The 12,908-nt window shown below is 43.4% G+C and overlaps 1 protein-coding gene across 1 annotated transcript in view; it reads left to right on the top strand.

Moving 5' to 3' along the window:
* The window catches only part of LOC120042131 (cytochrome P450 3A27), a 35,345-nt gene extending 23,553 nt beyond the window's left edge, over positions 1–11,792 (top strand). Inside the window, exons 6-13 of the mRNA XM_038986993.1 lie at positions 1,193–1,281; positions 2,259–2,407; positions 3,660–3,787; positions 4,095–4,173; positions 5,216–5,376; positions 6,399–6,625; positions 7,254–7,416; positions 11,543–11,792. Coding sequence (XP_038842921.1) covers positions 1,193–1,281; positions 2,259–2,407; positions 3,660–3,787; positions 4,095–4,173; positions 5,216–5,376; positions 6,399–6,625; positions 7,254–7,416; positions 11,543–11,659 — 1,113 coding nt within the window. The 3' untranslated portion in view covers positions 11,660–11,792. The remainder of the gene's footprint in view (positions 1–1,192; positions 1,282–2,258; positions 2,408–3,659; positions 3,788–4,094; positions 4,174–5,215; positions 5,377–6,398; positions 6,626–7,253; positions 7,417–11,542) is intronic.
* Positions 11,793–12,908: the final 1,116 nt, after the last annotated feature.

Below are 12,908 nucleotides of genomic sequence, written 5' to 3'. Positions count from 1 at the left end.
TCTACCACCATCTGAATGGTTATGGGTCTGAATTAATAACTGCTATAGCCTACCACCATCTGAATGGGTCTGAATTAATAACTGTTATAGTCTACCACCATCTGAATGGTTATGGGTCTGAATTAATAACTGCTATAGTCTACCACCATCTGAATGGGTCTGAATTAATAACTGTTATAGTCTACCACCATCTGAATGGTTATGGGTCTGAATTAATAACTGCTATAGTCTACCACCATCTGAATGGTTATGAGTCTGAATTAATAACTGCTATATTTTGCCACCATTGCGTGTTCGATCTTCTTTCAAACTACCCGTGGTTTCTATTGGCTGCTGTATTTAACATTCAGCAAACAAGAGCTTGCATCCCTCTTCAATTAGTCTATTTGTGTAGGGAATGCAATAACAACAACAATGTCCAGCAAGCTATTCTAGTCTAGCTTTTCCTGAATGGGAATCCAAGAGCTAAGGAGCCTAATTTACTGGTTTCTCTTAGTTATTTATCCCAGGAAAAGGGAGTGGTTTTGTGCGTTAATCTCGGTATCCGGGTTACGGCCATTCAACCCTAATCATGAAACAGCACTCTGCTAACCTCTCTCTCTCCCTCTCTCTCTCTACCTCTCTCTCTCTCTCTCTCTCTCTCTCTCTCTCTCTCTCTCTCTCTCTCTCTCTCTCTCTCTCTCTCTCTCTCTACCTCTCCTCTCTCTCTCTACCTCTCTACCTCTCCTCTCTCTCTACCTCTCCTCTCTCTCTACCTCTCTCTCTCTACCTCTCTCCCTCTCTACCTCTCTCCCTCTCCTCTCTCTCTACCTCTCCTCTCTCTCTACCTCTCTACCTCTCTCCCTCTCTCTACCTCTCTACCTCTCTCCCTCACCCTCTCTACCTCTCTACCTCTCTCTCGCTACCTCTCTCCCTCTCCCTCTCTCCACCTCTCTCCACCTCTCTCTCTTCTTCTATCTCTCTACCTCTCTCCCTCTCTCCACCTCTCTACCTCTCTCCCTCACCCTCTCTACCTCTCTACCTCTCTCTCGCTACCTCTCTCCCTCTCCCTCTCTCCACCTCTCTCCACCTCTCTCTCTACTTCTATCTCTCTACCTCTCTCTCTACCTCTCTCTCTCTTTACCCCTCTCCCTCTCTACCTCTCCTTTCTCTCTACCTCTCCTCTCTCTACCTCTCTCTCTCTCTCCTCTAGATGTTTGGTATCATGAAGCAGCACTCTTCTACCCTGCTGAGCGGAATGAAGAAGCAGGCAGATAAAGACCAGACCATCGAACTGAAGGAGTGAGTCCTGACCTCTAACCTCTGACCTCTGACCTTGTGGTCAGTAGTTGTGTAGTTGTATGGTTAGTAGTTGTGTGTTGTGGTCAGTAGTTGTGTGGTCAGTAGTTGTGTGGACAGTAGTTGTGTGGTTGTGGTCAATAGTTGTGTGGACAGTAGTTGTGGTCAGTAGTTGTGGTCAGTAATTGTGGTCAATAGTTGTGTGGTCAGTAGTTGTGGCCAGTAGTTGAGGTCAGTAGTTGTGTGGTTGTGGTCAGTAGTTGTGTGGTCAGTAGGTGTGTGGTCAGTAGTTGTGTTCAGTAGTTGAGGTCAGTAGTTGTGTTCAGTAGGTGTGGTCAGTAACTGTGTGGTTGTGGTCAATAGTTGTGTGGTTGTGGTCAGTAGTTGTGTGGCCAGTAGTTGGGTGGTCAGTAACTGTGTGGTTGTGGTCAGTAACTGTGTGGTTGTGGTCAATAGTTGTGTGGTTGTGGTCAGTAGTTGTGTGGCCAGTAGTTGGGTGGTCAGTAACTGTGTGGTTGTGGTCAATAGTTGTGTGGTTGTGGTCAGTAGTTGTGTGGCCAGTAGTTGGGTGGTCAGTAACTGTGTGGTTGTGGTCAATAGTTGTGTGGTTGTGGTCAGTAGTTGTGTGGCCAGTAGTTGGGTGGTCAGTAACTGTGTGGTTGTGGTCAATAGTTGTTTGGTTGTGGTCAATAGTTGTGTGGTTGTGGTCAGTAGTTGTGTGTTCAGTAGTTGTGGTCAGTAACTGTGTGGTTGTGGTCAATAGTTGTTTGGTTGTGGTCAATAGTTGTGTGGTTGTGGTCAGTAGTTGTGTGTTCAGTAGTTGTGGTCAGTAACTGTGTGGTTGTGGTCAATAGTTGTGTGGTTGTGGTCAGTAGTTGTGTGGCCAGTAGTTGGGTGGTCAGTACTTGTGGTCAGTAGTTGGGTGGTCAGTAGTTTTGTGGTCAGTAGCTGTGTGGTGTGTGATTGTGATTGTGTTGCAGGTTCTTTGGGCCCTACAGTATGGATGTGGTCACCAGCACAGCCTTCAGTGTGGACATTGACTCTCTGAACAACCCTTCAGACCCCTTTGTCTCCAACGTCAAGAAGATGCTCAAGTTTGACCTGTTCAACCCACTGTTCCTCCTAGTCGGTGAGACCACACACACACGCATGCGCAGACACACAGGGACGCAAGTTGTACTTTTTAATCGTATGAAGTTGTATGCCTTTGTACCTCTGTACCTCTGTATAAGAAGGATATAAAGTCTGACCCTGGGAATTATAGGCCTGTATCTATCCTCTGTGTAACATCAAAGATCGTGGAGAGAATTGTACATGAGCAAATGTATGAATATGTTAAACCTGTTTGGGAAATGGGGCAGTATTGTCACCTCTGGATGAGAAGCGTGCCCAAAGTAAACTGCCTGATACTCAGGCCCAGAAGCTAGGATATGCATATAATTGGTCGATTTGGATAGAAAACACTCTAAAGTTTCTAAAACTGTTAAAATAATGTATCTGAGTATAACAGAACTGATATGGCAGGCGAAACCCCGAGGACAAACAATCCCCCCCAAAAATGCATTTTCAATGGCTAGTACTATAATTATAAGCCCTAATCCTCACAGATTGCAGTACAACAATACTTATTTTCCACCATAATTTGCAAATAAATTAATTAAAAATCCTACAATGTGATTTTCTGTTTTTTTTTTCTCATTTTGTCTGTCATAGTTAAAGTGTACCTATGATGAAAATTACAGGCCTCTCTCATCTTTTTAAGTGGGAGAACTTGCACAATTGGTGGCTGACTAAATACTTTTTTGCCCCACTGTATGTTTGATGTCTTCTGTGCCCATATTAATAACCCCTATGATGTAACTGGAATCATGAGATAGATGTTCTTCTTCTCTGTTTTTGTATTATTATTTCACTGCCATACTGTGCTTAACTGTGTTCCATCTTGTCTAGCCATCATGTCTCAAGAGGACCACAATGGAAATAAGTCCTAGACTTTATCGTGTGTTATCCTCCATGATTTATCAATGGAAATAAGTCCCAGAATTTACTGTGTGTTATCCTCCATGATTTAACAATGGAAATAAGTCCCAGACTTAATGTGTTATCCTCCATGATTTAACAATGGAAATAAGTCCGACTTAATTGTGTGTTATCCTCCATGATTTAACAATGGAAATAAGTCCCAGACTTTATTGTGTGTTATCCTCCATGATTTAACAATGGAAATAAGTCCCAGAATGTATTGTCTGTTATCCTCCATGATTTTACTAATGTGCATGTATGGCTTTATCAAGTTTTATGTGTGCTTGTTTTTTAAAATGGTCAATTATTAAACTTAACTAAAACTTTCTGTAAAACGTTCCTCTCCTCTCCTTCTCCAGCTTTGTTTCCCTTCACTGGTCCTATCATGGAGAAGATGAAGTTTTCTTTCTTCCCGACTGCGGTGACAGACTTCTTTTACGCCTCGCTGGCTAAGATCAAATCTGGACGTGACACTGGGAACTCAACTGTAAACATGGTTTATATTTATATTTGATTGTTATGTTGATATTTTCATCTGTACATTTATATTTGTATTGTAATATTCTGTATTTATTTATTATGTTTAGGAAACCTATGTAACTAGTTATGGGCACCAATATGAAACGTCCATATCAATATCATGATGGAATTTGATAAACACTATTATTGGGACCTAAATATCTACATTCATATAAGAATCTGTTTGTGTTGGTTGTGATTGGTCCAGATCCAGTAGAATCTGTTCTTGTTGGTTGTGATTGGACGGATTTGACCTCATGTCTTTCGGCTTCCAGAGTCGGGTGGATTTCTTACAACTGATGATCGACTCTCAGAAAGGCAGCGACACAAAGACAGGAGAGGAACAGACTAAAGGTACCTGCCGAACAAACACCTGTAAACTATTGTTACAAACACACACCTGTAAAATACTGTTACTAACACACACCTGTAAACTACTGTTACAAACACACACCTGTAAACTACTGTTACAAACACACACCTGTAAAATACTGTTACAAACACACACCTGGAAACTACAGTTACCAACACACACCTGTTACAAACACACACCTGTAAACTACTGTTTCAAACACACACCTGTAAACTACTGTTACAAACACACACCTGTAAAATACTGTTACAAACACACACCTGTAAACTACAGTTACCAACACACACCTGTTACAAACACACACCTGTAAACTACTGTTTCAAACACACACCTGTAAACTACTGTTACAAACACACACCTGTAAACTACTGTTACAAACACACACCTGTAAACTACTGTTACAAACACACACCTGTTACAAACACACACCTGTTGCAAACACACACCTGTAAACTACTGTTACAAACACACACCTGTTACAAACACACACCTGTTGCAAACACACACCTTTAAAATAATGTTTCAAACACACACCTGTAAACTACTGTTACAAACACACACCTGTTGCAAACACACACCTTTAAAATAATGTTTCAAACACACACCTGTAAAATAATGTTTCAAACACACACCTGTAAACTACTGTTTCAAACACACACCTGTAAAATAATGTTTCAAACACACACCTGTAAACTACAGTTACCAACACACACCTGTTACAAACACACACCTGTAAAATACTGTTACAAACACACACCTGTAAACTACAGTTACCAACACACACCTGTTACAAACACACACCTGTAAAATACTGTTTCAAACACACACCTGTAAAAATAATGTAACAAACACACAACTGTAAACTATTGTTACAAACACACACCTATAAACTATGGTTACCAACACACACCTGTAAACCACTGTTACAAACACACACCTGTTACAAACACAAACCTGTTTTAAACACACACCTTTAAACTACTGGTACACACACCTGGAAACTCTCTCTCTCTCTCTCCACAGGACTGACTGATCATGAGATCTTGTCTCAAGCCATGATCTTCATCTTCGCCGGCTACGAGACCAGCAGCAGTACTATGAGTTTCCTGGCCTATAACCTGGCAACCAACCCCCACACCATGACCAAACTGCAGGAGGAGATAGATACTGTGTTCCCCAACAAGGTAACCCCCACACCATGACCAAACTGCAGGAGGAGATAGATACTGTGTTCCCCAACAAGGTAACCCCCACACCATGACCAAACTGCAGGAGGAGATAGATACTGTGTTCCCCAACAAGGTAACCCCCACACCATGACCAAACTGCAGGAGGAGATAGATACTGTGTTCCCCAACAAGGTAACCCCCACACCATGACCAAACTGCAGGAGGAGATAGATACTGTGTTCCCCAACAAGGTAACCCCCACACCATGACCAAACTGCAGGAGGAGATAGATACTGTGTTCCCCAACAAGGTAACCCCCACACCATGACCAAACTGCAGGAGGAAATAGATACTGTGTTCCCCAACAAGGTAACCCCCACACCATGACCAAACTGCAGGAGGAGATAGATACTGTGTTCCCCAACAAGGTAACCCCCACACCATGACCAAACTGCAGGAGGAGATAGATACTGTGTTCCCCAACAAGGTAACCCCCACACCATAACCAAACTGCAGGAGGAAGTAGATACTGTGTTCCCCAACAAGGTAACCCCCACACCATGACCAAACTGCAGGAGGAGATAGATACTGTGTTCCCCAACAAGGTAACCCCCACACCATGACCAAACTGCAGGAGGAGATAGATACTGTGTTCCCCAACAAGGTAACCCCCACACCATGACCAAACTGCAGGAGGAGATAGATACTGTGTTCCCCAACAAGGTAACCCCCACACCATGACCAAACTGCAGGAGGAGATAGATACTGTGTTCCCCAACAAGGTAACCCCCACACCATGACCAAACTGCAGGAGGAGATAGATACTGTGTTCCCCAACAAGGTAACCCCCACACCATGACCAAACTGCAGGAGGAGATAGATACTGTGTTCCCCAACAAGGTAACCCCCACACCATGACCAAACTGCAGGAGGAGATAGATACTGTGATGTGTGTCAGATGTGGTGAGGTACTGATATGTGTGTAACCACGGTGCCAGATGTGGTGAGGTACTGATGTGTATGTATCCATGGTGCAGGCTCCAATCCAGTACGAAGCTCTGATGCAGATGGACTATTTGGACTGTGTGTTGAACGAGTCTCTGAGACTGTACCCCATCGCCCCGCGACTGGAGAGGGTCGCCAAGAAGACGGTGGAGATCAACGGCATCGTCATCCCCAAAGACTGCGTTGTCCTGGTTCCCACGTGGACCCTCCACCGTGACCCAGAGATCTGGTCCGACCCTGAGGAGTTCAAACCAGAGAGGTACTGGACCGCACCGTAACCACAATCTAACCATGACACAACCTTAATACAACCACATTACAACCATAACACAACCTTAATACAACCACAGTACAACCATAACACAACCACAGTACAACCATAACACAACCTTAATATAACCACAGCACAACCATAACACAACCTTAATACAACCACAGTACAACCATAACACAACCTTAATACAACCACAGTACAACCATAACACAACCTTAATACAACCACAGTACAACCATAACACAACCTTAATACAACCACAGTACAACCATAACACAACCTTAATACAACCACAATAAAAACACAAGAGCATTACAACATTTTGCTACAACAGTGCATCATAGTACTTCGGTGCAATGTACTATGTGTCTGATCCACAACCACAAATCAACTACAATACAATGTATAATGTGTCTGATCCACAACCACAAATCAACTACAATACAATGTGTAATGTGTCTGAACCACAACCACAAATCAACTACAATACAATGTGTAATGTGACTGAACCACAACCACAAATCAACTACAACACAATGTGTAATGTGTCTGAACCACAACCACAAATCAACTACAACACAATGTGTAATGTGTCTGCCCTCTCCCTGTCCAGGTTCAGTAAGGAGAACAAGGAGTCTATTGATCCGTACACGTACATGCCGTTTGGGGCGGGGCCCAGGAACTGTATTGGGATGCGCTTCGCCCTGATCATGATCAAACTGGCCATGGTCGAGATCCTCCAGAGTTTCACTTTCTCCGTCTGCGACGAGACCGAGGTGAGACGCTCACCTGAGCAGACAGAATATGACATCATCAAACACCCCTATCATTCGTAGATAGAGGCTGCACTTGCCACCACCTGTTTTACATGGTCATTGCCTGTTTTAGCATGGGCACCGCCTGTTTTAACATGGGCACCACCTGTTTTAACATGGTCACTGCCTGTTTTAACATGGTCACCACCTGTTTTACATGGTCACCACCTGTTTTAACATGGTCACCACCTGTTTAAACATGGTCAGCACCTGTTTTAACATGGTCACTGCCTGTTTTAACATGGTCACCGCCTGTTTTAACATGGTCACTGCCTGTTTTAACATGGTCATTGCCTGTTTTAACATGGTCACCGCCTGTTTTAACATGGTCACTGCCTGTTTTAACATGGTCACCGCCTGTTTTAACATGGTCACCACCTGTTTTAACATGGTCACTGCCTGTTTTAACATGGTCACCGCCTGTTTTAACATGGTCACCACCTGTTTTAACATGGTCACCACCTACCTGTTTTAACATGGTCACCGCCTGTTTTAACATGGTCACTGCCTGTTTTAACATGGTCAGCACCTGTTTTAACATGGTCACTGCCTGTTTTAACATGGTCACCGCCTGTTTTAACATGGTCACTGCCTGTTTTAACATGGTCACCGCCTGTTTTAACATGGTCACTGCCTGTTTTAACATGGTCACTGCCTGTTTTAACATGGTCACCGCCTGTTTTAACATGGTCACTGCCTGTTTTAACATGGTCACCACCTGTTTTAACATGGTCACCGCCTGTTTTAACATGGTCACTGCCTGTTTTAACATGGTCACCGCCTGTTTTAACATGGTCACCATCTGTTTTAACATGGTCAGTGCCTTTTTTAACATGGTCACTACCTGTTTTAACATGGTCACTGCCTGTTTTAACATGGTCACTGCCTGTTTTAACATGGTCACCGCCTGTTTTAACATGGTCACTGCCTGTTTTAACATGGTCACCGCCTGTTTTAACATGGTCACTGCCTGTTTTAACATGGTCACTGCCTGTTTTAACATGGTCACCACCTGTTTTAACATGGTCACCATCTGTTTTAACATGGTCACCGCCTGTTTTAACATGGTCACTGTCTGTTTTAACATGGTCACCACCTGTTTTAACATGGTCACTGGGGTTCTCTTCTGTTATTCTCTATAGATCCTGTTGGAGATGGACAACCAGGGTTCTGTTCTGTTATTCTCTGTAGATCATGTTGGAGATGGATAACCAGGGTTCTGTTATGTTATTCTCTATAGATCCTATTGGAGATGGACAACCAGGGTTCTCTTCTGTTATTCTCTGTAGATCCTGTTGGAGATGGACAACCAGGGTTCTGTTATGTTATTCTCTATAGATCCTGTTGGAGATGGACAACCAGGGTTCTGTTCTGTTATTCTCTGTAGATCCCATTGGAGATGGACAACCAGGGTTCTGTTCTGTTATTCTCTGTAGATCATGTTGGAGATGGACAACCAGGGTTCTGTTCTGTTATTCTCTATAGATCCTGTTGGAGATGGACAACCAGGGTTTTGTTCTGTTATTCTCTGTAGATCCCGTTGGAGATGGACAACCAGGGTTCTGTTATTCTCTGTAGATCACGTTGGAGATGGACAACCAGGGTTCTGTTCTGTTATTCTCTATAGATCCTGTTGGAGATGGACAACCAGGGTTCTGTTCTGTTATTCTCTGTAGATCCTGTTGGAGATGGACAACCAGGGTTCTGTTCTGTTATTCTCTATAGATCCTGTTGGAGATGGACAACCAGGGTTCTGTTCTGTTATTCTCTGTAGATCCCGTTGGAGATGGACAACCAGGGTTCTGTTATTCTCTGTAGATCCCGTTGGAGATGGACAACCAGGGTTCTGTTCTGTTATTCTCTATAGATCATGTTGGAGATGGACAACCAGGGTTCTCTTCTGTTATTCTCTGTAGATCCCGTTGGAGATGGACAACCAGGGTTCTGTTCTGTTATTCTCTGTAGATCCTGTTGGAGATGGACAACCAGGGTTCAGTTCTGTTATTCTCTGTAGATCCTGTTGGAGATGGACAACCAGGGTTCTCTTCTGTTATTCTCTGTAGATCCTGTTGGAGATGGACAACCAGGGTTCTGTTATGTTATTCTCTGTAGATCCTGTTGGAGATGGACAACCAGGGTTCTGTTCTGTTCTGTTATTCTCTATAGATCATGTTGGAGATGGACAACCAGGGTTCTCTTCTGTTATTCTCTGTAGATCATGTTGGAGATGGACAACCAGGGTTCTGTTCTGTTATTCTCTATAGATCCTGTTGGAGATGGACAACCAGGGTTCTGTTCTGTTATTCTCTGTAGATCCTGTTGGAGATGGACAACCAGGGTTATGTTCTGTTATTCTCTATAGATCCTGTTGGAGATGGACAACCAGGGTTCTGTTATGTTATTCTCTGTAGATCCTGTTGGAGATGGACAACCAGGGTTCTGTTCTGTTCTGTTATTCTCTATAGATCATGTTGGAGATGGACAACCAGGGTTCTCTTCTGTTATTCTCTGTAGATCATGTTGGAGATGGACAACCAGGGTTCTGTTCTGTTATTCTCTATAGATCCTGTTGGAGATGGACAACCAGAGTTCTGTTCTGTTATTCTCTGTAGATCCTGTTGGAGATGGACAACCAGGGTTCTGTTCTGTTATTCTCTATAGATCCCGTTGGAGATGGACAACCAGGGTTCAGTTCTGTTATTCTCTGTAGATCCTGTTGGAGATGGACAACCAGGGTTCTGTTCTGTTATTCTCTGTAGATCCCGTTGGAGATGGACAACCAGGGTTCAGTTCTGTTATTCTCTGTAGATCCTGTTGGAGATGGACAACCAGGGTTCTGTTCTGTTATTCTCTGTAGATCCTGTTGGAGATGGAAAACCAGGGTTCAGTTCTGTTATTCTCTGTAGATCCTGTTGGAGATGGACAACCAGGGTTCTGTTCTGGTATTCTCTGTAGATCATGTTGGAGATGGACAACCAGGGTTCTGTTCTGTTATTCTCTGTAGATCATGTTGGAGATGGACTACCAGGGTTCTCTTCTGTTATTCTCTATAGATCCTGTTGGAGATGGACTACCAGGGTTCAGTTCTGTTATTCTCTATAGATCCTGTTGGAGATGGACAACCAGGGTTCTGTTCTGTTATTCTCTGTAGATCACGTTGGAGATGGACAACCAGGGTTCTGTTCTGTTATTCTCTGTAGATCCTGTTGGAGATGGACAACCAGGGTTCTCTTCTGTTATTCTCTGTAGATCCTGTTGGAGATGGACAACCAGGGTTCTCTTCTGTTATTCTCTGTAGATCCTGTTGGAGATGGACAACCAGGGTTCTCTTCTGTTATTCTCTGTAGATCATGTTGGAGATGGACAACCAGGGTTCACTTCTGTTATTCTCTGTAGATCATTTTGGAGATGGACAACCAGGGTTCTCTTCTGTTATTCTCTGTAGATCACGTTGGAGATGGACAACCAGGGTTCTGTTCTGTTATTCTCTATAGATCCTGTTGGAGATGGACAACCAGGGTTCTGTTCTGTTATTCTCTGTAGATCACGTTGGAGATGGACAACCAGGGTTCTCTTCTGTTATTCTCTGTAGATCCTGTTGGAGATGGACAACCAGGGTTCTGTTCTGTTATTCTCTGTAGATCATGTTGGAGATGGACTACCAGGGTTCAGTTCTGTTATTCTCTGTAGATCATGTTGGAGATGGACTACCAGGGTTCAGTTCTGTTATTCTCTGTAGATCATGTTGGAGATGGACTACCAGGGTTCAGTTCTGTTATTCTCTATAGATCCTGTTGGAGATGGACTACCAGGGTTCTGTTCTGTTATTCTCTGTAGATCATGTTGGAGATGGACTACCAGGGTTCAGTTCTGTTATTCTCTATAGATCCTGTTGGAGATGGACAACCAGGGTTCTGTTCTGTTATTCTCTGTAGATCATGTTGGAGATGGACTACCAGGGTTCAGTTCTGTTATTCTCTATAGATCCTGTTGGAGATGGACTACCAGGGTTCTCTTCTGTTATTCTCTATAGATCCTGTTGGAGATGGACAACCAGGGTTCAGTTCTCTTCTGTTATTCTCTATAGATCCCGTTGGAGATGGACATCCAGGGTCTGCTGATGCCAAAACGACCAATCAAACTGAGGCTGGAGCCCCGTAGCAACACCCCTAGCAACACCACCGCCACCTCTCCAACAACATGACCGAATGCAGGAGCACCCTACCCTGGAGTACCCTTCTCTCTCTCTCTCTCTATCTCTCTCTCTCTCTCTCTATCTCCCTCTCTCTCTATCTCTCTCTCTCCCCCTCTCTCCCCCCTACACACAAAAGGGCTATACTACAGACAGAAATACTCCTCACCCCGCTAATGATCCTGGGCTGGTGTGGTTACATGTGGTCTGCTGTTGTGTTGCCGGTTGGATGTACTGCCAAATTCTCTAAAACAACGTTGGAGGCGGCTTATGGTAAAGAAATGAACATTCAATTCTCTGGAAATAGCTCTGGTGTGCATTCCTGCAGTCAGCATGCCAATTGCTGACTGTGGCATTGCGATATGTGTTGTGTGACAAAACTGCACATTTTAGAGTGGCCTTTTATTGTACAAGGTTTACCTGTGTAATGATCATGCTGTTTAATCAGTTTCTTGGTATGCCACACCTGTCAGGTGGATGGACTATCTTGACAAAGGATGAAATGCTCACCAACAAGGATGGAAACATTTGTGGACAACATTTTACAGGCTTTTTGTGCGTATGGAACATTTCTGGGATCTTTAATTTCAGCTCATGAAACATTTTTGTTCAACAGCCTCACTATCTATCTATCTATCTATCGATCGGCTACTGAATATTCAGTCCTTATCCTGCTATATGCTACTGAATATTCAGTCGTTATCCTAACCCTGCTATAGGCTACTGAATATTCAGTCCTGACCCTGCTATAGGCTACTGAATATTCAGTCCTGACCCTGCTATAGGCTACTGAATATTCAGGCTGGGATTCAATAGGCTACTTAATATAATATGATAATTAGACTGCATTCACGATGAATGTTCAGTTCAGTCAGTTCAATCATAAACTAATTCTGGTCTCAGTTTGAGTAGGACTCAGAAACCCATTTCCACCAGATAAAAGAAAGATAGTAATACTATGGATGCATTAGGGGTACATGTCTTGTTAGTTAGACACCAGGAGGTATTAAATTCATGGCATGATGTCATGTCTGGATCCTGCACACTACTGGCTGGTGTCTGGAATTCTCCTAGAATGTAGAACTCTAGCTGGTGTTCTGTAGAACTCTCATTCTGTTCCTCTGGGTGTTCTGCTGTCCAGTCATTCCAAAATAGAATCTTTACTGTCTGTTGAGATGATTCCTGCAGCTGCTTTGCTTCAACTTGAATCATCACAAACCAATAAAAATCATCACACTAATGAACAAGGTCGTCTGTGTAT

This window comes from Salvelinus namaycush, unplaced genomic scaffold, assembly GCF_016432855.1.
Source record: "Salvelinus namaycush isolate Seneca unplaced genomic scaffold, SaNama_1.0 Scaffold62, whole genome shotgun sequence".
In the NCBI taxonomy this organism is placed as follows: Eukaryota; Metazoa; Chordata; class Actinopteri; order Salmoniformes; family Salmonidae; genus Salvelinus; species Salvelinus namaycush.
The sequence above is the reverse complement of the archived record's forward strand: the minus strand, read 5'-3'. Positions and strand labels throughout refer to the sequence as shown.